The sequence below is a fragment of the Podarcis gaigeae genome (assembly GCF_964106915.1).
Source record: "Podarcis gaigeae genome assembly, chromosome: 3".
NCBI classification, from domain to species: Eukaryota; Metazoa; Chordata; class Lepidosauria; order Squamata; family Lacertidae; genus Podarcis; species Podarcis gaigeae.
The window spans coordinates 86351731-86377354 of record NC_139680.1 but is presented as its reverse complement, the minus strand read 5'-3'; the positions used below and the strand labels follow the sequence as shown (position 1 = coordinate 86377354).

Here is a 25624-nt window from a genome sequence, read left to right as displayed (position 1 = left end):
TCACAGGCAAAACCAACATGAGTCTTTGGCATCAGACTCTGTTGCAAACTGCAACATTTTATGCAGTGCTGGGCCAGCAATATCTTGATAAAGGGATTTCTATTAGTGGCTTGTGATCAATTTTAGCTGACAAGTACAATTGCTTGAAAAAGCAAACAGGAGACTCTGAATAACATCCCTGCTCTTATTCCCTCTTCCTGCCATGCCTACAGATACACCACACAGAGAGACAGAGACATTTATATGTAGTATATATACACCTGCTCATTTCATATAGAAAACGGTCTGCCCGAGCCATGCGGTCAATTTCATGCTTGTGTTCCTCCAGCAGATCAATATCACTCTTCTCTGGGACAAACTTCAGTAGCTGAAACCACAGGTGGGGAAGGAGAAAAAAAGACAGTATGAGGGAGCTAAGCAGGGCAAGGGGCAGACAGCAGGAGAATGAACTAATAGGGTTGCCTACAGTAAGAAAATGCTGCTTGGAATTCCCCATGTGACTGTAATTTCTAAGCAAGGCAGTTGTGGTCATACAAGTGACCTTTGTGAAACATCTGGATGGATTCTCTGACTTGGATTCTCCCCTCTGTGACCCTCATTAGATACTTTCAAATTCCATATAGGATTTCCCATATCTAACAGCTATAGGCAGTGTATGTCCAATAAAGAACTCCCTTAATGGCTGAGTGTAAATGAAGTACAATCTGGCCCTAAAAGTGTTGAGCCCACTCATCCTCCAGTTGACACAAAGCTTTGACTATTCCCTCTCCCCACAACTTTTAAAAATGGTTTTGCCCTGGGGAGACAATGAACAATATCAGTGTGACTGGGCAGATGCTCAATAGAGGCTCCTATTCATGTGTTGAACTTAAAAGCTCATACGTTGACAGATTTTTTACATATCTAGTGGGAGTAATGTTTTGGCCTGGCGAAGCGTGTGTATGTTTGTGTGTGTGCTCCTGCGCATGCACGCACACACACGCACAAAAGCTCCCTAGTTATTAAAACAAACAGCCTGCAAGAAACATCAGACAATGGCTCTGCTTTTTATCATTCCCTCCTCTATACTAAGGAGCAGTTTAAATGCCAGCAATCCATAGCTGTGATAATGGTAATGCAGGAAGCTATAATAGCCAAAGAACACTGAAAACTGGAATGCAATGTTCTTTGTGGATACTCTCAACACCAAGCTAATGTACAAACCAAGAGCTTTTGGAATATTTATTCATTTAAGCAGATTTATATTCCACTCTTTGATCATACTTATAATGCCCAGGTTAGCTCAACAGAAAGTCAAAGGACCTTCCAAAGGGGGATAGTAATCTCATTTTAGCATCTAAAAGAACTCATAGTGCCTATCTACGGCCTTCAATGGGACTCACTCCCCAGTTAAGTGTATATAGCAGGCATCCCCAACCTGCGGCCCTCCAGATGTTTTGGTCTACAACTCCCATGATCCCTAGCTAACAGGACCAGTGGTCAGGGATGATGGGGATTGTAGTCCAAAACATCTGGAGGGCCGAAGGCTGGAGATGCCTGGTATATAGAATTGCAGACCTGGCGGTTTAAGGGACTAAAACTACCATAGCAAAAATAATGGCACAGCTGAGATCCATACCAAAGCATCACCTGCAACTGAAATAAAATATAGTGGCTTCTCTAAGGGCAATTAGTAAGTTTGTGGCTGAGGTTAAATATCAGGTGAGGCTACCACACTCTCATACATTACCCTACACTAGCTCAGCACACCATTTTTAAAAGATACATTGATTACCTCACTCACCCCCAATTCTAAATATTTTTTTTACTACCCTTTCTTCCTTCCGTTTTTCTTTCTTTCTTAAGTCTTAGGACCAGCACTGCCCTCCCTCACAATACTAAATTAATACTGGTTCATCGGAAATTATTATTATTAGTTTAGTAGACCAACAGCTATGAAGGAACTCTGAAGAAAATTGACATATTAACATGATGTGAATGTTAGGCTGGAGAGATGATTTTTTTTTACATTTCAAATTCAGTTATTCCAAGAAGTAAAGGCTGCCTTCATGTTGTAGTGTGGCCCACTGTGGGGCAACCTGTGGTCTTCCAGAGGCTGTTGGGAATCAAACTCTTATGAGGCACCATGAAGTATGGACAATGGTCAGGAATAATGGGTGTTGCAGTCCAACAACATCTGGAAGCCACAGGTTGCTGACCCTTGCTCTAGACAATGAGTGAAAAGAGGATGAGAAATATTCCCATTAAAATCAACATGTTTAGTAGCCTTTACAAAGCATATTACCTGTTCCAGCATATCTTTAGCAAGATCTTCTTCTTCATCCATTTTCAAGATTGCTTGTCGGATTTCCTCATTGGATAGCTTCAACCTTTAACAACATCAATAATGCCCCATTATTTTTATTAATAATAATATTTTATTATTATTATTGCTTGCATGGCTAATTTTGATCAATCTGAAAGTTCAGCCAATATTCTGTCGTAAAAACTTCCCTTAGATCTATAGGAGTGAGCAAAAGTTAAACCTTGCAAACATTTCCCCCCTCCATTCTTGAGGGATTGGCAATGGCTACCATAGGAATTAACTTTAAGCACTCTCAATATATTGGGGGAGGGGACCATTCACACAGGGCCAAGTTCCCAATGGAGTTGGTGGAAGAACCTCCATGCATAAGGAAAACATCAGTGGAGATACACATGACAGGAGCCTTCAAAGTCTAATTTATAGTACCTTACAGAAAAATAAGAAAAGAAACACTGAAAAATTCCACACTTTTTGTTGCCTTCATAGTCTTGGAATAGTGAATAAACAAATGTCAAAGCTTCCCAGACAGGAAACAGTACTAAGCCTGAGATATTTAACACATTTTAACACTGCCCAATATAATCAGCAGCTAGTAATTAAAACATGGAAGGTTATGTTAAAAATAAAAACCTTTAAAATTTGAGCTGTGCTCTTTTTAGCTATTCAAAAATGTAAGGCCAAACTTATGCCCTTCAGCCAATGCATAGCGTAGACCCAGAAGACAAGGCATATCCCTATATCTGAGCTGGGAAGCTGCAACTGGAAACTATGCTCTACAGCAACTATGCACTGAAGCATAGAACAGGCTGTCAGACAGACTCCACTATTACTCTTATTTTGTCATTTCCCTTCATCTAAATATATATACACACAATTCATATTGAATGGATAATGGGTCCTCTTTGTGTATGGAAAATCATAACACTCATCCTTCCACTTGGCATCAGTTTCAGCAGAGAAGCCAAAAACCGAAGAGGCCATGGAGAATGAATTACCCTCCTACAACCCCAAGAGAAGTTCCCCTCCAACTCAAATTTCAGAACCATTAAGCAAGATACTCCAGAGAAATCTGTGCTGCTCCTGCCTATGGTCATAGGTACGGTGGCTTCACCATGTTTTCAGTTTCCAAACCCGACAGTTTGATGCCTTCCCAAGGTGCTCAGTTATCTCAAGATTTAAAATGCTAAAAGCACAAGCAGTGAAATCTAAGAAACTGAAATGCTTGTGCAACTGTACTAAGCAACTAACAAGGAAATGTTTGGTTCAGGCAACCCGTCATTCTATCACAGAGAATTACATGGTCCCATTCTAAGATGCAATTCAACAAGACTCACTGAAAATCTGCAGGTGAATACATGGAGCTTAAGGTGTGCCTCAAAGATCCCTGCAGAGTCTATTAATCTCAGGGCCAAATACATCACTTAAGCTGAGATATGTAGCTAGTATAAGTGTACGATTGTTGGATATAAGCATATACCAGTTGCCAAGGTAGTAGATGATCTGTATCAGTACCCTGATGTGGAGATTAGAGGGCTTAATCCAGATCTAGATTTGGGGACCTGTCCATGCAATTTGCACTGACAAATTATTCATTTGTCTCAAAGAGAGCTTTATTTCTCTATGCAAATTGCTGGCGTGGGGAAGCCAAACTGAGGGGAAAGGGTTAAAAAAGGCATATGCCCCACCCTAGAGTCTCAATTCAAATCAGGGGCCCTGTAAAAAGAAAAAGAAGTTCTACAGTTAGGGAGACACATATTTATATCACTTATTGTCTAGTTTGGCCCTCAGACTATACTAAGCCAGCACACAGCTGCAACTCACGCAACCACAAATGCGCTACTCTCTCTCACACCTAGAAATGGATGAGCAATTGGGCCAAAGGGCTGTTAATCACGTATTTTCATTATTATTGTTGTTTTTTTCAAAACTTCTGACTAACCACGCAATGGATCTTAAAATAGCCAACAGTAACATAAAGCAGATGTGTTGCTTTTTAAGCAAAAACAGGTGAACTGGTTTGAACAAAAACCTAAAGCAGATCCCTAGAATCTTTCCACTCAGGGTTGAGCGAAGATGACTACTTGGGGGAAGAGGGGGTGCTGGTTGTAATGGAGACACCACATTAAAGTGTGATTATGGCCAGAGGAGAAACACTAAATAAGTCATATCTCATTGTTGGATATGTATCAGCAGTGATTTTCCTACTGGTTTTATAGGAGCCAAATATAGATTTCTCCCACTGGCATAACAACTGACAAAACCCAGACTATATGCATAATTGAAGCACCATCATCTCTGCTTCTTATTTGTTTACCAAAAAACAAAGGCTATGGAATCACAACCAAGTTAAGCGGTTGCTGGCGCATAAAAGCAGCAGAATGGAACAAGGTAGGGCTACACTGAACAACACCTTTGAATTTTTAAAGTGAAAAATACAGGGGGGTTTTGGCAAGGTAAAAAAAAAAAAAAAAAGCTCTTAAAACCCAAAAGTACTTTTGAAGAAGAAACACCCCATCTGTCCCATTCAAATGATACTGCTGAAATTATATGATTTCCAAGAACTGGTACACAAACTTGCTTGCTTACCTCTTCCCTCCCAAACCATTTTCCTTTTATTGTATCTTATTAGGTTATGAGTCTGTGGGCAGGGGGTGTATTATATTTTAATCCGTGTATACTGTTTAGAAAGTTGGAAGAGGAGAATTTGCATAGGGAAGGCAGAGGCATCAGAGAATGTTCTAGCATACTGAGACCAACATCCTGTAATCGTTGTAAAATCCAGGTGACTTGTCCAGATCATAACAAGATTACATGGTGAATACTTATAAGCTGTCCATTAAAAGCAAAAAATTCCACCAAGAAATGGCTGAGATACTGCACCTTAATATTTCTGCTCTAATTGGAAAACAAACAAACCCTTGAATTAGTCTATGCACAACCATAACATACATTTACTTATTTGACTTTTGCCGAGGTTAACACTCTCAAAAATCCAAGAAAAATTGCAGGGATGTAACCCTTCTAGATTTAGTTAAAAACCTTCATGAGGTTTCATCATCAAAAACCTTCATGAGGTTTCATTAAAATTCTCATTTAAGTCAAGAGCAAGTCCCACTGCAACAAGGTCTCAGTGCAAGATGGACTCATCCTAAAAGAAAGATGGCTGCTGCCAGAGTAAGGCTGTGTACACGCCGTACCTTTAAAGCACACAACTTCCCCCAAAGAATCCTGGGAACTGCAGTCTGTTCAGGGTGCTTGGAAATGTACCTCTGCAAGGGATAAACTACTGTTCCTAGGATTCTTTGGGGGAAGCAATGTGCTTTAATGGTGTGTGCACAGACTAAGGAAGAAGCTTGCAGCTGCTGAAGCCAGTAAGTTGGTAAAAGGGGGACCAGTGGTGTGTATGTGACTCACTGACAGAGGAAGAAAGTGTGAGTAAGATTGTGAGAAGTTCTACATTGACAGCGTCTGCTACCTTCCTTTGCTGTCCTGCAAGATCTGTCTAAGCCTGAGGCCCATTCTGTTGTGACTTATTCTACTATCACCCTGCTCTCCTGTCTGCCACATTCCAGCACCTACGACTCCTTTTTCTTCTGCTTGCTGAGACCCTATATTGGGCTTTTACAGTTAAAACTGCTAATTATATTCACTGCTTTCCTGACTTCTAACCTTGGCCAGGTAGGTTTCTGAAGATTACGGGGGAAATAAAACACTGCTTATTTCTCTTTCCCACCACATTAAGTCACGCAGAGCTGGCGAGACCCAGATGTCTGAGTAATCTCCAAGTCGGGCTGAAGCTGCACTATTATCAAAATGCTCCTAAAATGATACTTAGCCGGCCCCTGCCTTGATCCCCTTAGGACACATGAATGACCCCTATTGACTCTACAGCCTCATTCATCACTAAGCTCCTCAGGACACCTCAGCTGATTTAATGTCAGTAGACATGAAGTGGCTTATTGTTTGGCCATCTTGCACAGAGAAGGGGGAGAGGGGAGGAAAGAGACAGTGACTTATTCCAAATATGCCTGGGAGTCATGCTGGATTTGCCTTTTATTTTTTTGCATCACAGCACACTTCACAGATGTGGCTGTCTCATTTTTCTCCTTCAAGATGGTCACTGGTTGGGTTTAAGCTAACTGCCAAAACTCTCACGCAGAAAACACTCCACATTCATCAACCATCTCTCCTCAGAGAGAAGGAGCGCAGTGCTATGCTGCCGCTCCATCTTTAAGCTGTGCTCACTTTGACAGAAGATGCGCTGCCACAAACGCAGACAAGGCCATTTATTCTAGAGCCATGCCTGTCCTCAAAACCACCAGGATACGCTTATGCTCATATTTGGGACAAAAGAGGACATTTTCTCCTTTAAAAATCAATTCATTTGCCTTATCAGTATAAACCATACAATCAAGATAGATAATAACGAAGCCATGCAAAGCACCAATGCACACAGCCTTCCTTGAATGTTGCTCACCAAGACTTCACGTAGCAAATGGAGGGGTCAGAAAGCTTTTAGGTGAGAGCAAGGCATTTGTTGCATATTAACAGGCTTCCTTTCCCGCCCCACAAGATTATTTTTCTGCATGCGCATTTCCTACTTATAGGGACACAAGAGAATTCCCTGTTTTGTAGAGGAGAGAAATGGGGAGGCTCTATCGGCACAACAGCTGTCTGTGAGCAGCCAAATAATAATAATAATAATAATAATAATAATAATAATAATAATAATAATAATAAAATTTTATTTATATCCCGCCCTCCCCAGCCGAAGCCGGGCTCAGGGCAGTTAACAACACTAAAACAGTACAACATTATAAAAGTGAATTAAAATCAAAATTGATGGCAACCATAAACTAAAGTTTTGTAAAGATTGCCAAAGGAGGGAGTCAGGCTGCGCCCTGACCAAAGGCCAGGTGGAACAGCTCTGTCTTGCAGGCCCTGCGGAAAGATGTCAAATCCTGCAGGGCCCTTGTCTCTTGTGACAGAGCGTTCCACCAGGTTGGAGCCGCAGCCGAAAAAGCCCTGGCTCTAGTTGAGGCCAGCCTAACCTCTCTGTGGCTTGGGACCTTCAAGGTGTTTTTATTTGAAGATCGTAAGTTCCTCTGTGGGGCATACCAGGAGAGGCGGTCCCGTAGGTACGAGGGTCCTAGGCCGTATAGGGCTTTGAAGGTTAAAACCAGCACCTTAGACCTGATCCTGTACTCCACCGGGAGCCAGTGCAGCTGGTATAGCACCGGATGAATGTGATCTCTAAGCGAAGACCCCGTAAGGAGTCTCGCTGCGGCATTTTGCACCCGCTGGAGTTTCTGGGTCAGTCTCAAGGGCAGCCCCACGTAGAGCGAGTTACAATAATCCAGTCTGGAGGTGACCGTCGCATGGATCACAGTGGCTAGGTCAGGGCGAGAGAGGTAAGGAGCCAACTGCTTAGCTTGGCGGAGATGAAAAAATGCCGCCTTTGTTATAGCTGCAATCTGCGCCTCCATGGAGAGGGAGGTATCGAAGATTACACCCAAACTCTTAACGGATGGTGCTGGCACTAATTGCACCCCCGCAAGAGATGGGAGTTGCCCCCTCAGTCCCATATCGTCCCGTCCCAGCCAGAGGACCTCTGTCTTCAAAGGATTTAACTTCAACCGGCTCCCACGTAACCATCCAGCCACAGCCTCCAAGCATCTGATCAGTGTGTCTGGGGCCGAGTCTGGGTGGCCGTCCATCAACAGATAGAGTTGGGTGTCATCAGCATACTGATGGCAGCCCAGCCCAAAACTCCGGACAAGCTGGGTGAGGGGGCGCATAAAGATGTTAAAAAGCATCGGGGAGAGTATTGCACCCTGGGGCACACCACACACCAAGGAGTGGCGGGATGACAATTCCCCCCCAAGCGCCACCCTCTGTCCCCGACCAGAGAGAAACGAGCGCAGCCATTGAAGGACTGTGCCCTGGATCCCCACGTCGGCAAGGCGGTGGTCCAGGAGTTCGTGATCGACCATGTCGAAGGCTGCTGACAGGTCTAGAAGAATCAGCAGCCCCGACCCGCCTCGATCCAGCTGCCTGCGGAGATCATCTGTTAGGGCGACCAGAGCCGTCTCGGTCCCATGACCAGCGCGGAAGCCGGACTGGAATGGATCCAGAGCCGATGTGTGAAGCTGCACATGTGTGAAGCTTCACATGTGTGAAGCTGCATGGCCATAACTTCCAGGATGGGAGAAAGGCTACTTAAATCTTCACGATGTACTCAGCCTTTCCCCTCTGTGATAACTATCAACAAGACACCTTCATGAGCCCATGGAAGCCCATCTTAAAAGAGGGATGAGCAACGAGTGGCCTTCCATATTATGTCAGACTTAAAATTCCAACAAATCTCTGACCACTGGCCATACAGCTGGGGCTGATGGGAGTTGAAGTCCAACAACTCCCTCTCTTAAAGGAAATGGTAGTGGAGCTGATCTGAATATGCAAAGAAAATCAGTTGGTACAACTTTGCTGGGTCTGTACTACTTCATTGTGGAGTGGGATTGATAAATTTGAATGCTCCAAGTTACAGAAACATCCCTGCATGTCAACACACACACCAGCTTCTCAGGGAAAAGATTAGACTCCTTCTTGGCATACTATTTTTCTGGGGGAAGGGCTAGGAGTCCCAGTTTCAAGTATTTTAAAGAGCACACCCTGGATTTTACATGCACATGACCTTCAGGTTTGATGGGCATTTTGTTATCAGGTATCTACATCCAAGTAGAACTAAGAACCAGCCCTTAAAATCTGGTCAAAACATAGGCAAAACCAGTAATGACCTGGTCCATCTTGCTCACTGATCACCTCTTTCTTTATACAGGTAGGAGAAGGGGATAACCTAGTGCTGAACAGTAAAGAACATGAGGTAGCATTCAACTACATTTTACTCAGAGTAGACTCGTTGAAATGCATGGACCCAAATGAGTACTGTTTGATTTCAGTTACTCAGATTAATTTTCCATCTGAGTAAACTTTGTTGAATACTAGGTCATATAGAAGGCAGAAGTAGGTGAAAAGAAATACGTAGATAAAAACAAGGGAATTTTCAAAGGGGAAAGGCAACTTAATTCTTCTCCCATCATTTTTATTCACCTTGTTACACACCTGCATGTCACACCTGCAGTCAGGTTTCTTTGTTTGCAGCGTACTTTGTACTTTGTCATGCAAAGTACGACAATGTGACAAATGCCAGTTCGCTCACTGCAGGGATTGAGCAGCAAGCACCATCTCCATCCATTCTGATGGACCCCTCAACACTGCAAAGGAAAGCTGGGTAAAGAAACAAGCCGCCAGCTTAGCGCATTCTTAAAGTTCCCAATTTGATATAGCTCAGCTCATCTTACAGAAAACAGCAGGCCCGTAGCCAGAACCTGACAGATTGCAGAAAGGGGACCGAAGTGTCCACGGGGCAAGTATTATATGAATCATATCATAGCTATTCAACAAAAAAAACTTCACTGTCGCCTTCTGTTAAACACTTCCTTGTTTCAGACCACTTAATGATGACTAAGCAGAGGGTCAGAGAGACAAGAATACAAGGTTTCAGAAAAAGGACAATATGCCATTGAGCAGGCTTCCTCAACCGTGGCCCTCCAGATGTTTTTGGCCTACAATTCCCATGATCTCTAGCTAGCAGGACCAGTGGTCAGGGATGATACAGAGGATCTGTATACTTCAGCACCGGGGAGGCAAGGTGCTTTTCAGACCTATAGTTTAAAGAAGTACTTCCATCAAGTGGGATTGTAATGTAAGTATCAATCTTACACTGGCCAGAAGGCTCATTTGTATTACAAATACTTCTTATCCGCTTTATTTCCTGCATTGCCACTGACATCGATACAAATAGCGTGGGAGATGCTAAAGTGCATTTTAAGCCTCAGGTTGCACAGCTTTGATCAGCCTTCCCCAACCTGGTGCCCTCCAGATGTTTTGGACTGCAAACTCTGGCCATACTTGGATGGAGATTATGGGAACCGGGAGTCCAAAACATCTGAAAGGCATCAGGTTGGGTTAAGGCTGGCTTTGGACAATATTTAAACTACAGGGGAAAGGGGTGGGGGTGGGGAAAACATGAGTCCACACAAGGCTTTGTGATATATGGAAAGCTAAGCTGAGCACATAGCCTGCTGATAGAGATTTAAGACAGGATAGCTTCACATGGCTTGCTTGATTTAACTGGAGAGCTTACTATGCACTGAAAGGGGGGTAAGGTCATCCATCAAATAAGTTAGCTTTTAAAAAAAAATGAAGGAAAGAAAAACCTTCTGAGAGGTTCATAGCTTTGAGCCTTACAAGCAGTGTGCACCGTACATGCACTTTGCACTTCCCCTCGGGAAGAGGGGTTTGCATGATAGCCTAAATTCTGATGTAGAAAATGAAGATGGGGGATTGTCTCCAAAGGCAAGGCATCAAATGGCTCCTGAAAAGGGCTGAAATCTGGCTTGCTCCAGATTTAAGGAGGTCTAGTCTTTTCAGTCACACCAAGGACTCAATTCTATAAAGCTGAATAGATTCCAGGTCCATTGCATTTCAAACCTAAAGACTGCACCACCAGTCTCATTGTCTTCTGGTATACCTCTTATTGCTCCCATGGAACTGCAAATGCTTATCTCATTTATCATACCCCTAGTTCTCCCACGGCCACAGATATAGAAAGCTGCCTTATACTGATTCATGTCACCAATCCTTCTAGCTCAGGGGAACCTCAGGCCTGGCTTCCAAAAGGACCACTACCCCTCTGTAGCAGATCTGGCGAAGGGGCACACAAGGTTACAAAGGGAAGAAGATGAATGAAAAAGAAGCCTGCAGGGTCAAGGAAGCTTTTGCCAGCAGAGAAATATGATTGGATACAGCCCCCAATCTTTATATTAATTGGCACAGGAACATCATACGCAAAGGTCTATTGAATATTGCATATGTACCCATGAAAGAGAATTTCACTATATGCATGAGAGAAACACACATTTAAGAGCAAAATACATGACATGCAGTGCTGAATTACTTTTCAACTACAGTGGTACCTTGGGTTAAGAACTTAATTCGTTCTGGAGGTCTGTTCTTAACCTGAAACTGTTCTTAACCCAAAGCACCACTTTAGCTAATGGGGCCTCCCGTTGCCGCCACGCGATTTCTGTTCTCATCCAGAAGAAAAGTTCTTAACCCGAGATACTATCTCTGGGTTAGTGGAGTCTGTAACCTGAAGCATCTGTAACCTGAGGTACCACTGTACTGGAAAAGGCAAAGTGTTAAGAAGGAGCAAAGTGAATCTGAAAGAGAGCTACAAATTCCACTCTGCACCGACACGGGCCAGCAAAGAATCCAATTTTCATCTGCTCTGATTGATACCTTCTTCCCCAGTCTTGTTAAAAGGGAAGGTGGGGACAAAGGAGACATGATTATTTCCCACACCGGCCAGCTTTTGCTTTCTTAGGTCCTATGAAACACGAGCCCCGCCTGACCCTTTCGAAGACAGTGTTAGTGAAAAGAAAACATTTCAAGTAGTTTGTGCACGCAGGGGAACCCTCTGTGCAGCCATTTCACTTTAAAGGGCATGACAGCACCGTGTAAACAGAAGGGGAATAAACTGCAAAGATATATGCAACGTTTACAGCCAACTGAAAGCAGCTGTTGAAAGAGAGAGGGGGCACCTGAAAGCAGGGGATGGTGCTCGGGATGTAATGTGGTGCTCTCAATTTACACATTTGCATTTCCACAATGTTCAAAAGTGCAGTCCTGCCAAGCACTCCATGGGAGGCCTGGGGGAACGGCAGGTAGGGACACCATCCTCCCGCCAGGCTCTCGTTCTGAAGCCTTACTAGTCAACAGAAGGAGACAAGGAAGAAGCCAGAAGAACCATAGAATTATAGAATCATAGAGTTGGAAGAGACCACAAGGGCCATCGAGTCCAACCCCTTGCCAAGCAGGAAACACCATCAGAGCACTCCTGACATATGGTTGTCAAGCCTCTGCATAAAGACCTCCAAAGAAGGAGACTCCACCACACTCCTTGGCAGCAAATTCCACTGTCGAACAGCTCATACTGTCAGGAAGTTCTTCCTAATGTTTAGGTGGAATCTTCTTTCTTGTAGTTTGGATCCATTGCTCCGTGTCCACTTCTCTGGAGCAGCAGAAAACAACCTTTCTCCCTCCTCTATGTGACATCCTTTTATATATTTGAACATGGCTATCATATCACCCCTTAACCTCCTCTTCTCCAGGCTAAACATGCCCAGCTCCCTTAGCCGTTCTTCATAAGGCATCGTTTCCAGGCCTTTGACCATTTTGGTTGCCCTCCTCTGGACACGTTCCAGTTTGTCAGTGTCCTTCTTGAACTGTGGTGCCCAGAACTGGACACAGTACTCCAGGTGAGGTCTGACCAGAGCAGAATACAGTGGCACTATTACTTCCCTTGATCTAGATGCTATACTCCTATTGATGCAGCCCAGAATTGCATTGGCTTTTTTAGCTGCCGCGTCACACTGTTGGCTCATGTCAAGTTTGTGGTCAACCAAGACTCCTAGATCCTTTTCACATGTACTGCTCTCAAGCCAGGTGTCACCCATCTTGTATTTGTGCCTCTCATTTTTTTGCCCAAGAACCAAGAGACTGAGTGACAAAATCCCTTTACACTGTTGCCTACATCCCATTTTAAAACATATTTAATCAGGCCTTAGCTGAAACATGGAACAAGATGCTGAGGTTAAGGGAGTGGTGCGAGAGATGCCTGCTGCCAAAAACAAGCTCCCAATTCAGATTAAATGACAATCCAGATGAATCCAGATAATGGTTTATGGATCAGTTGTGTTCAAGTGTGGAAGGATTTACCAAGATATCTTCCAGTTATGCTACAGGCTCAACAAATGTGATTATTTGGATTCTGAGTAATAACTTGCAAGTAACAGTGTAGCTGCCTTCTGCCAGGGGGATTAAATGATAATGTGGAACAAGTGCCTTCAGGAGAGGGGATTTAAAAGTCAACACAGTTGCACTCTAAGACAAATACCTCCCTGAAGATATGTTGGATGAAAACTCTTTCTTCCTCCAAAGCCCTCCTAAAAACACCTCTCCTAATCCAAAATCAGCAACATTCTTTTCCAGTTTGCCACCATTCCATCTAGCAATCTCGGTTGTATCCCCTCTGTCAGAATTTAATAATAACAATAATAACAACAACAACAATAATTTATTATTTATACCCCACCCATCTGGCTGGGTTTCTGCAGCCACTCTGGGCGGCTTCCAACAAAATATTAAAATACAATAGTATATTAAACATTAAAAGCTTCCCTAAACAGGGCTGCCTTCAGATGTCTTCTAAAAATCTTGTAGTTGTTTTTCTCTTTGACATCTAGTGGGAGGGCTTTCCACAGGGCGGGTGCCACTACCGAGAAGGCCCTCTGCCTGGTTCCCTGTAACTTGGTTTCTCGCAGCGAGGGAACTGCCAGAAGGCCCTCGGCGCCGGACCTCAGTGTCCGGGTAGAACTATGGGGGTGGAGACGCTCCTTCAGATATACTGGACCGAGGCCATTTAAAGGTCAGCACCAGCACTTTGAATTGTGCTTGGAAACTTACTGGGAGCCAATGTAGGTCTTTCAAGAGGTCTCATATTGTGAGACCAAGTGCTCTTCTTGTAATCTTTGAAGCACCTATGCTGTTGTTAATGGCAGCCAAATGATCCTTATTAACATGCTGAGCACGCAGTGATTCAGAGAAGTAGGAGTCCCAGCCTCTCGGTAGGGCTGCTGGTGTGTTTTGTTTTGTTTTGTTTTGCATTATTCCAACTTGGCCACAGACTAACAGGATGACCCTAGAGAAATCCCTCTCAAACAGCCTCTTTTCCTCAGTCTCTAAAACTAGTAGCAATAGCAACTGGAAATAATGGACTTCTGTTAGGTCCAGTTACACTGTAACACTACCTGCTCAGAGGAGACCCATTAAAAGAAATGGAGTTCTTATTATTATTTATTGAATTTATATACCACCCTGTACTTGGGGGTCTCAGGGCAGTTCACCGAATAAAATCAAGACATAAAATCACACCCAACAAATATAAAACAAAAACCCAATAGTGCCCCTCCCCAAAAGAACACACCTTAAAAGGGCATAGGATGTAAGCTGGATCAACCAAAGGCCTGGTTGGAAAGGAATGTTTTTGCCTGGTGCCTAAAGGTGTATAATGAAGATGCCAGGCAAACTTCCCTGGAGAGTTAAGGTAGTCATGAGTAACTCAAGTTAACTATGATTTCATAAGGTCTAACTCTGAGTGCAACTTAGTCAGGTGCAACCCTTAAAGTTAGATAAATTTGTTTTTGTGGTGTGTTTTTTTGCACCGACGATTTTGCTTTGCTTCAGATGCGAGGGCTGGAGCTCAGTGCCTGCAAAAGGCCCCAGGATCAATCCTTAGAATCTCCAGGTAGGGCTGGGAAGGATTCTCTCCCTGCCTGCTGCTGCCAGTCAGTGTTGACAGTACAAGGCTAGATGTGGCAAAAGTCGTGACGCCAGCAAAAGGCAGCTACCTAGGTTCCCACGCAGTCATGACGTCTCTACTAATTAGTCTGAAACTTCCTAAAAATAGAAATGGCAGTCTCATCTCTACAACTAAACAATTCAGTCCTTGGCTTCCCTGCTGTTGCCAAGCACAAGGGGACAGCTACTTATAAACACATGCCAAAAATGCCAATGCACCATCTGTTTGCACACTAGTTCATGTGCAAATAAAGCATTTGCATATTATTATACTTGCAAATATGATTATATTGCAAAAATAATAAGGGCTAAAAATAGTGTTAACAGTTGAAACACTTATTTATAAAGACATGAAAAAATGACTGAGAAACTATTGTACTTAATATACCAAATTGTCGTTTTGTCTCTTTTTTTTATGACTATGACATTTTAGACTGGAAGCATTTGCTTAAAAGGGATTTGATGCAAGCAGCTTATAGTATATACAGCAATGAGGAATATGAGCACTGGAAGTAAAATAAAAATAAAAAATCTGCTAGACCGCAATGCATAAACTAATTAATGAGCCAACAATCCTATTTGTTTATGTCATTATAGGAATTCATATCCTGCTCTTCAAATATATTCTTGGCCATATTACAATACAAAATCAAGTAAACAGTAAAATCATTTTAAAAACATGACTTGCATCATTTCATAATTTGCATTGTTACAATTTACCATAATCAGAAATAGTTATGTCAAAGAATTCCAATGAAAATGAACATGGTAGTAGAAATTACCAGTGTTAACTTGTTTGTCCCATGTCCAGAATAGAAATCAGTGCTTTCAGTCTGCAAATGAGAAGAAATTGATTGTGTTCCTGTCATTTGCAGACTGTTTCCTTTGTACTTAAATGAATGGGGTGGAATAATGCACTGAAAACGTAACTTATGTAATTTCACCACGGTGGAAAATAAGACAAATATGTAATTTATTTATTTTTGCATAAATGAACTGCAGTGGAACAGAAACAGCAATGCATGTGACAAATATAAGGTGAAATGAAAAATGATGCCCTCTTATCTAATCAGAAAGCAAATCCCAAATAAGTTCAGGTTCAAGCAAACTTACTTGGAAAGGAGGATGACACAGTTCTGTGCTCTCCGGCCATCAATCACAGAAAGCTCTTTGACCTTTCGGGTGGACAGGTACAAATCTTCGGTTGATCCCATTTCCTTCTATAAATAGTTTTTTTAAAAAAACCATGAAAATCAGTGCCATATATTTTTCCTCCTCCTCCTTTTTTCTTCTTCTGCCAGTGCAGAAGTGCCACTAGCTAGCCAGTGCTCCAAGCCCAAAGAGTTGAACTTGTGTGGAAATCCATCTGAGATGCAGGATTGTAATGAAAGGGAAGATTAAGGAAGCCTAGGGAAGATTTCTTTGTCCTAGTTCACCAGCTGAACCAGAAACATTTACTTGCAGATAATGGTACATTTGCAAACACTGAGGATTATGTGCGCGTTGTGTGTGTGCATATGGCTAGATGTATAAAGTCGGTCTGTTTCTCCTCTCTTTCCCAGCACTGTAAACAGGATTGCATGTGCAGGTTGAATTAAAGTTTTCTAGCACAATTAATTTTATACCACAATATTCTTTTTATAAAAAAAAGAACTAAGGAAGAAACCACATGCATTATGGTGCACCCCAAGAAACACAATGTGTCCCCAAAAAACCAAGCAATGCTAAATCAGGTACCAGTTGTGGATTACAAATAAATAGTGAACATTGAATAAAGTCTCTCCGCTTCTGCCCAAAGAGGAAAACAATGGGCAGGTTCTTTGAAATGGAGCAAGTCAGATGAAAAGGACAGTGGTTTTCCATGCTCCCGCCCTCCCTTGAAATTCATGCAAGGAAATCCTTATTATCTCCTCTCCACCTGCTAAAGTGCAAATAAAAGTGAAGGGTTTCTCATGCAGTAAACAGTGTCGGTCGTGCATCTGCTTCTGCTAAGTCCCCTAATGTAAACAGTGGAATAGAACTCTGAAAGTCAGACAGAGGACAGACAGTACTCACCTGCTTACAGGAAGAAGGAGGGTTAGTTAGCAGGTCCTACTCAGGCAGGATTCGAAGAGAACAGAGAAGGAAACATGCCAACAGTTAGCCACAGCAATAAAAGGCACAGAGTTTACCAAAGCAACAGCATTTGGGTTTCCTAAGTGATTAAAACACTATGCCAGCAAAATGACTTATTTTATATGAAAAGAACCAAAGAGGAAATACACCCAGGTCTGTTCTTCTCTCGGCACGTACATAAGCAGTGAGCTTGCATATTTTGTGCAAAAATACTGCAGACAGTAATTATCAGTGCAATCCTTTGCACATCTGCTCAGAACAGCTGGTCCTATTGAGTTGAAGAACTGCAGTCTAAGCCTCTGAACTCCTTTCTGCAACAGCCATATAAACAGTATTTTAAAGCAAGGAATGAATGCACTGAATAGCCTAACAAGGACTAGTCAGGGAGTTCAAAGTAAATTCTACTCAAAACTAAGCATTTTTGAGTAATAGTGTCTCATCCTTTTATAACTAACAGCAGATACATTTCTAGGGAGGGGAGAACAGACCCTTTGTCTTTTCAAAGGATGAAGGAGCAGTTTGATAGAAAGGAAAGCGGGAAGAGACATATTAATACCATATTAATTGCACTGAAGAAAGAAATACTTCATTCATGCTCTCTCTCAAGAACAAAAGAAATAGGATTTGCTTTGGCGTTTGAATTTGGATGCATTTGTTTAAAGTTTAAAAGTCACAAATTCGTGTCTAAGTAAGTTTTATAAGCAGAGATATCCACAAGCTTTTCACCCCTGCAATGCCCCTTCCTGGTGCACCGTGATAAACTAGGATGTCTTCCCATAACCAGCCACCCCATTACATTCAAAGCAGGAAGTTTCCAGGTTTGGAACAAGCCAGGATCTTAAGCTGCAGTCTTAAGAGCTGCGATCATTTGCACGCTTCTGCTGTCTATCCTTTACCAAAGGCCCAGAAAACTATCTTAGGGTATGGAAAGGAGGTGGTAGTAGATGTTCTCCAGGTCCCAACAGAGGACTGTAATTGGAACCACAAGTCTGCACAACATTTCTGTCAAGGATTCTGGGATTTATAGCCCCAGCTCCCAGTGAGATGAGATGCCCTGCCAGGGCCTGGGGATCACCCAACTGCCTATACAGCCTTGCCCTATCCTGCCCAAAGGTAGATTTCTGGGCAGGAAAAGGTGAGATAACAAAGGGCACATTTGCGAGAATCCTTTGAGCTTTTTTGTGAGCATTCAAACCCAGTGCCTGCAAAAAAGTTGAACCTTTGCACACATCCAGTTGGAACGCTTACAAAGGCCTGGCCCCTTCTGAACTGAGCAGCAAGACACTCATGAACTCCTGGCCAAGGGGGCTAGAGATTAATCTCAAGTGGCGCCTAGAGACAGAGCAGACTGTGTGCTGTCGGTGGCAAGTTGTACTGACTGGCAGGAGTTGTGCCAGTTAGAAAACAGGGAAGCCCAAGGCAGAATGGAAACTGAAGTTTCCACATTAATTCAGAAATGGCCAGCCGAATCTTCACAAATTTCTTGTCCTCCAAAAAGTGCATTTTGCAGAGATTCACACAAATAAAATGGCCCAAATCCAGGGGGAACTAAGAGGTGTTGTAGTCAGGGAAGTTTATGGATTTATTCACTAACAGCTTTCAGTGGTTCCATGTTGTAATAACTGGAACAGGAGAAAATGTCAGAGGATTTAAAATTAGAAATAGCTCTTTTTGTATTTTGTTTCTGATACCACACTAAAAGGAGGAAAATACATATAATAGGGTCCACCACTTTATATTATTGGATAGGAATTATTTAGGTTACAAAGCACCTTTGGGCTGTCATTTTAACAACAGTAGGCTGTTTCAAGACAACTGGAAGAGACCATGTTTTCAGAATACATTCCAATAGTTAGGAAAGAATTTGGGAAGCAGGCAGGATGGGGGGAGGGCAAAACTCAATGGTACTGTTCTAGCTGAATTTCATTCATCAGAGGCAGACAGAATGCAGGTGACTTGCTTTCCAAGAAAAGGAGACAGAAATGCTAATAAACAGCTGCTGTTAAAATAATGTTGCTAATGTTATAATCTGTAACTCATTTGTTGGAAAGAAAAAGAAAGGGGGAAATAAGTGAAGTGACTCTCCCCCCCCAAGCCAAACTAATCCAGTCTCACTACTGAAAGCTCTAATTGCTCAGAAAGTTTTATTCAAGAGGAGTAGGGTTGCAAGAGCTAAGTCATAACAGAAAAAAGAAAACACAAAATCAGTAGCACTGGATACAAAGATCAAGTACGAGAGAACAATTAGAATCCCAAGCAAGCTACAGGTTCAAATAACTGCTTGCTTGCTTCTTCCTTTATTTTGCACTAAGGTTAGATGCAACTTCCTGCCAACCTAGCAGTTCAAAAGCACATCAAAGTGCAAGTAGATAAATAGGTACCGCTCTGGCGGGAAGGTAAACGGCATTTCCGTTTACCTGCTCTGGTTCACCAGAAGCGGCTTAGTCATACTGGCCACATGACCCGGAAGCTGTACGCCAGCTCCCTCGGCCAATAAAGCGAGATGAGCGCCACAACCCCAGAGTCAGCCACAACTGGACCTAATGGTCAGGGGTCCCTTTACCTTTACCTTTAGATGCAACTGCAGAGTTTAAAGCAGGTGTAGTCAACCTGTATCTCTCCAGATGCTGTTTGACTCCAACTCCTATCAGCCCTAGCCAATGGTCAGGAATGACAGTAGTTGCAGTTGAGCAACATCTGAAAGGCCACAGGTTACACATCCTGCTTTAATCCAAAATTATGTAAACACAGCTGGTTTTAGCTTCGAGGCTGAGGTCAACATCTAGCATCCCCGGGAAGCTGCTTAGCCACTGTCAGGTAGACTACTGCCAATGTCACCTCTGGGCCATGCTTTACATTATTTCTCAGCTCGCTGCTCCAAGCAAAACCAGATGGCTTGGTTGAGGGCCCAACTCTCATGATTCCCCAGTAGATGTGCCCAACAGAACTCACTGATGGAGGAGGGAGTCAACTGGAGGGAACCTTGCTCAGTCCTGCCTCCTTCTTACCTGCAGCTGGCCTTGCTTACTTTGAAATGAGAAAACAGTCCCCACTGCTTGCCCCTCTCCATTGGTGCACCCAGTCCTGGAAAATATTTCTGCAAAGAAGCCCAGGAAGCTCAGGGTTTAGAGTGAAATGAAAGGAAAACGCCTTACCTGGTGTCTCTGATAAGCTGAGAACATTTTTTCAAAATCCTCCAAATCCAGCATCTTGAAAGCCCTTAAATCATCAATTTCATGCCAGATTGTGCCATGTATCTTCTCCTACAGTCCAAAGAGATACAGAAACATTCAGGGAACAAATAATAATGAAGGCTTGAAGCAGTGTGTGTGAGAGAGAGAGGGGGGGGAGAGAGAGAGTTCTTATGGTCAAGCCCTAGTTAAGGTCAGCAGGGAAAAGGCAGAGGGAAATTGTGCACTACAGAAGAATCAGATGAGAGTGTATCATTATGTAGTCTTCTCCCAATCCATTTAATTACAGTTAACACTGTAACATGTAACACTAAACCAGAAATGGTGGCTTAATGCTCAGGCTCTCTTTATCTGCTATATCCTGTAAGTAGCAAAACAAGCCAGGATCCATCACTTAACCATAGCTTCCCATTGCACTGGGCGGGATTCACCTACTGAACCCCATCAGCAGGCTTCCAACTTGTACCATGGGGCTTCCCTCCCCCCCACACACCTGTGTCCCCCCCCCCATGTCGGGAGAACCCCCCAGAACAGCACAGGGGGAGGAGACTGGTATGTTCTGTCTAGAAAGGTGACATTTTTGTGCAGACAGAACATCTGTAATAGTGCAATGTTGAATCCCACCCATTGTGGAGCCAGATACTATGGTTAATGGCTTCAAGACAAGACAGGATATGGAAGCCATGTTTTTAAAGGTGCCTTATGAATCCACGCTTGTTTGGAAGCCACTGAGCCTTGCTTCTTGGTTTGCACTCTAAAATCTGCTTGCAAAAGAATTTCATTGCAGTTTTTTTGTTTAATTGTGAAGTGTCCCCAACATCAATGAACAAAGGCACTGTCAATGTAAAATTGTTAATTTTATCCTAAAGAACTGGAGACTTTAAAAATATCACAGAAATGTTCAGGGGGGGGGGGAATTCAAGGAAATCACATTGGCAACAATGATGATTTTCACAGCATGTGGTGTCTTATGGTCCCAAAGAAAAGATTACCAAAGAGACCTCTCAAAGGCTCCTGGCCTGAAAGTTCCTGAAGTGCACTCACGCAACAAAGTGCATTAACACTTCATTATTGAACTAATTAGGAACAGCCTCCATTTCCCACTCACAGTCATTAAAAAGAGCAAGAGATATGTGTTATGCTAGAAAGGAAACACAGGAAACAAGTTGATGGTCAGAGCAAAAAAAAGCAGAGCCTTTTAAGAAATAAGATGATTAAAGGAAGGAAAAGGGTTTTTTGAAGAAATACAGAAGTTTTTTAAAAAAGCACAGTGATGTGCATTTGCACTGTCTTGAGGTGGCTGGTTGGTCTGCAAAGCTGTACTCCCTTATCAGTTCTTTTTAGCTGGTATGAAATACCATAAGTCTCCTTTTTTTGCAACCCATGGCAGTCACTTTATGCTGGTACCCACAACACTTATCAAGATATGAGTGCTCGCACTCATGAAAAGTGTTGGTCCTTATCTGAAGTGTGGAGCTGAGATGACCATAGTTGACTGTGTGCCCCTAGATTATTGGAGCTACTTAGAAGTGCATCAGTTTTTCTGGGGGAATCCTAAATATTTTCTTCATGGAGCAAGAAGCTCAAAAGCTGAACTTTGGAAAACTAAATTTTCCATGGGAGCAATGCTTGTATTCATGAGACAGCACAGGCTCCACCATGAGAGTTAAGGAAGACAAACCAAACCATCCTCTTTGCTATGTCTACTGCTGTCACCAAAACTTCATTTTTTTCCTCTGGCTGTCTCCACTAAATAGCTCTTTAACCTTCCAGAATTGGCCCAACCTATTTTCAATACTGGGTAGAATAGCATGTCACTGAATGACAAGGCCTCAGCCCAAATTATTCTAAACTGAATTATGCCTTTACTTAAGGAATTATGCCTTACTTTAGTAAGGCAACAAGTTAAACATGTTTTGGGGAAGCAATTTTAGGGGGGAAAAACCCACTATTTTCACCATTTGAGTAGTACAAATGAAAAAATAAACAGATATCATTGGCTAAATTTATATTATTGCCTGGCTTGACCTTCCTGTGTAAAACTTCCTGGTGGAGGGAAGCCTCCCATTTCTGTGCTGACCCTTTTTACTCATGGGAAAATGGACGCCTGGGACAGAAAACTTCCTTACACTGCATTCTCATTGCTCAGTTATGGATTAAGAAATTTATAGCTGCTTTTCATCAGTCAAAATGACTGAGTATTGCGAGTGAAACAAAAGATTCACCTAATGACAAATTATTCCCTTAGCTCCAGAAACATAGTTATGGTCGCTAATCAGCAATATAAAAATACAACAAATTCTTGTTCTTTTTGTTCTTTTTTAAAAAAGTTACTTCATCTGTGCATCATTCCATTTCCCCGCTTAATGAGATATTTTTATTCCATGTGAACCTTGGAGAATTAGTTATCTGGCTTCTTTGCTATGCAAAAAGTTTTAGTCCATTATGAGAAATCAGACCTGTGAACAGAATTTCCCAGGACTCCCCAGAGATTGCCTAAGACATAAAGCAAAAAGTATTTGGAGCACACGCAATTAACCAGAGTACATCTTTATAAGGAACTGGCCCTGCAGAGAGGATTTGTTTCTCAAATGCATTGTACAATCCCATTGCCTCATGTCACTGTGCACTGACATACTTGAAATAAAGTACAGTCCTCTGGGAGAGAAACTAGAGATAAGCGAAGCACAGAGAATGGTCATAGCAGGATCCCTCCCTACAAAATGGTTTGTTTCTATGCCCTCTTGTTAGCAAACTGCATCATAAACCCAAACCCAAGCATGCAGTCAACTGCCCCAAATGCACTAATCTCTGTTTTGCCATGAAAAGAGAATCAAGGAAAATGGAATGAATTTTGAACATGGGGATGCAAGGCCTGTTCATGATCAAAAGAACATGCTGAGGACTGTGATTTATCATTCATTTTTGGCCTGGCTATAGACAGCAGAAGAGACACATTGCCAAGTCTTTACTTTTTTATAGTGCAACTGGCTATTTCCCTGGCCGAAACCATAGACAAGGAATGGGGAATCTGTGGCTCTCCAGATGTTGTTGAGGCTACTCTTCCCATCATTTCCGAGCACCGGCCATGCTGGCTGTGGTTGATGGGAACTAGAGTCCAATGGCATCTGGAGGGTTCACCATCTCTGCCAGAGACCCCTCCCTCAACAGAATACCCTTGTACCCAAGCAAATGCCACATTCCAGGTTACTGTGAACTTTTGAAGGGAGTTCTTGTTAGGAAATGGGACGTCCTTATTTCACTGAAAAGGCAGTACAAGTTTCAGCATCAATTGTTCACTTCCTCATCCTTGCAAACTCTGAATTCGTCAGGTACATTAATTACGCACAAAGTCCCCACAGCTATCCACAAGGATTGCTTTATTTTGTTATTTCCTTGTTCTTCATCGTGGCCCTTCGTTTCAAGTGTCTTTGTCTCCAAAATTTCATCCATCTAGGGAAGGCATGTCAAAAGTCCATTTCAGGGGCCTAATGCAGCCTCTTGGTCAATTTAATCAGGTCCCTGTAGCAGTATATGTCCTGGGGTAAAATGGTAAAAAAAGCTCAACTTCAATCCTAAGAAAAGCTCAACAACTTAGGTTGGCCCTCACGCATGTTCACTTCATCAAATCTGGCCCTCTTTGGAAAAAGTTTGGACACCCTAGGGATTTTATTTGTCATTTTAGAGTCTATGAGCTGAAATGTACGCCTTACATTTCCTTCTGGGAAGCAAGCAAAACATTTATTCCAGAATGCCAAAGCATTTCAGTTCTATTTCTTAATCGGCCAAGTAGCCAATGTGGTGCCTTCCACATGGGGTTGCCGCAAAATTCCCCTCATTCTTGACCATCAGTCACGTTGGCTGGGGCTGATGTGAGTTGGTGTTCAATAATGTCTGCAAGGCTCCATGTTGGCTGCTCCTGGTATTAAGGTTTCTAAAGAGTCATTTCATAGAAGGTGTTAACCACAGGCAAGTTAGTGCAATGCTTCCATGTGTTCAGTATCAAATTTTTCTGACTGAGTTAATGTAACAAAAGTAAGGGTGTCAAGGGAAATTAGTGAGTTGTTGCAGTTTTCTCCCTGGAAACAAAAGCATCCTTCACCCCAGCTCTTTTTGAAGTCTTCCTCTTGCGGCCCAAGAGTGATGTAAATTGAACAGCTTGACAACAAGAACTGGAAAACATTTCCACATCTTTAAGATAAACAATACAGCTGTATTTTCCTCCTTTGTTAAACAGTGACCCTAATAAAGTCCTGCAACCCTACATTGTAAAAAGTTAGGCCTCCCACTGCGAAATCCAGATTTCTTCATCAGTTATCATTGTTCCTGTTAGGCTGTACAATCTCAATTAATTCCTTGGAATAGCCAGTAGGAACTGGAATAGACATCTGCCAGATGCCATATGGTGTGACACTACTCTCTTATTTTTACTGGTCATAGAAGATGGGCTGGTGGACCAAAGGCTGAACCAGAGTTTAAGTTAATTTTTGTGAGGGCCAAACTACATGCTGTTCTTCAGATCTGTGAGCAGTATACAACTAAATAGTTGCATTAGAGCAAGGGTGACCAATGGCACCATAGGATTTCCTACCCTCTCCTCTCGCCTATCGCCATCCCTAAATCTGTTCTGAAGAGTTGGTGGGAAGCCCAGATCAGATTTACGGGATGTTCAGGGTGAGGAGCAGGAGAAGGGGAGAATGCTCTGTTGTGCAAGGAGCAACCCTTATGCTAATATAATGCTCACCGTAGTGCTACACAGAATACAACCCTATGATTGGATCTTCCTACATTTTTGCTTTGACTGAAATGCAGCTGCAGGGGAAAAAAAACCCTCCCTACATTGCTCATAGCTGAAGATCTAAGAAAAGGTTTCCCAAACTTGGGTCTCCAGCTGTTTTTGGACTACAACTAGTGGTCAGGGATGATAGGGATGTTAAAAACAGCTGGAGACCCACATTTGGGAAACCCGGATCTAGGAGAAGGGTTACTTATCCCCTTCTTCAGTACTCTCTCCTCCATCTAAGTTGCCCCCCCCCTCAAACTGCCCCTCATGGGAAAAACAACAGTATTGTCCTCCCTCCCCAGGAAAGCAACAACTCTGGGTGTTATGCATGTTCCAATTTAGGTAAGGGAAAGGGGTACAAGGAGGGAAAAAAAGCAATTGATCGTGAATTTTTCACATGGCATTCTTTGCTCTGTGGTGATAGTGGGGTCTCAAGGCCTCTTATAAGACCATGACTAGAGAGCAATCAAACAACCTGAAGTTTTGAAACTAAAATCAACCCGCCACTTTAAAGAGAAAAACAAGCTGTGTGAGTTGAAGAGTGATACTGTAGCCCTGTCCCACTTCAGATGGGACGGTGAGGGGATGAAATAAATTCCCTCCCACAACATTAAAAATAAGCATGCCACAGCACATGGCCTGTACAAAATACAACACAAAGAATAGAATGTGATAGCTTTCTAGTTAAAGCTAAAGAACCACCACCTCTGGAAACAGCAAAGCATTCACTAACCAGAAATATTAATC

The 25624-nt window shown here is 42.7% G+C and overlaps 1 protein-coding gene across 11 annotated transcripts in view; it reads right to left on the bottom strand.

Moving 5' to 3' along the window:
* DAAM2 (dishevelled associated activator of morphogenesis 2) overlaps positions 1-25624 on the bottom strand; it is a 217198-nt gene that overhangs the window by 30464 nt on the left and 161110 nt on the right. For 6 of the 11 annotated variants that reach the window (XR_014562494.1, XM_083732209.1, XM_083732212.1 and 3 more), the window contains 5 exons: positions 20059-20166; positions 16844-16879; positions 15902-16008; positions 2285-2369; positions 261-367 (listed from right to left, as the gene is read on the bottom strand). Coding sequence is in view for 8 of the 11 variants with exons in the window: in XM_083732209.1 (XP_083588335.1) it covers positions 261-367; positions 2285-2369; positions 15902-16008; positions 16844-16879; positions 20059-20166 (443 nt within the window). In the remaining 3 variants the exon portion in view is untranslated. The remainder of the gene's footprint in view (positions 1-260; positions 368-2284; positions 2370-15901; positions 16009-16843; positions 16880-20058; positions 20167-25624) is intronic. The other 5 variants (XR_014562495.1, XR_014562496.1, XM_083732214.1 and 2 more) reach the window with 1 other exon arrangement.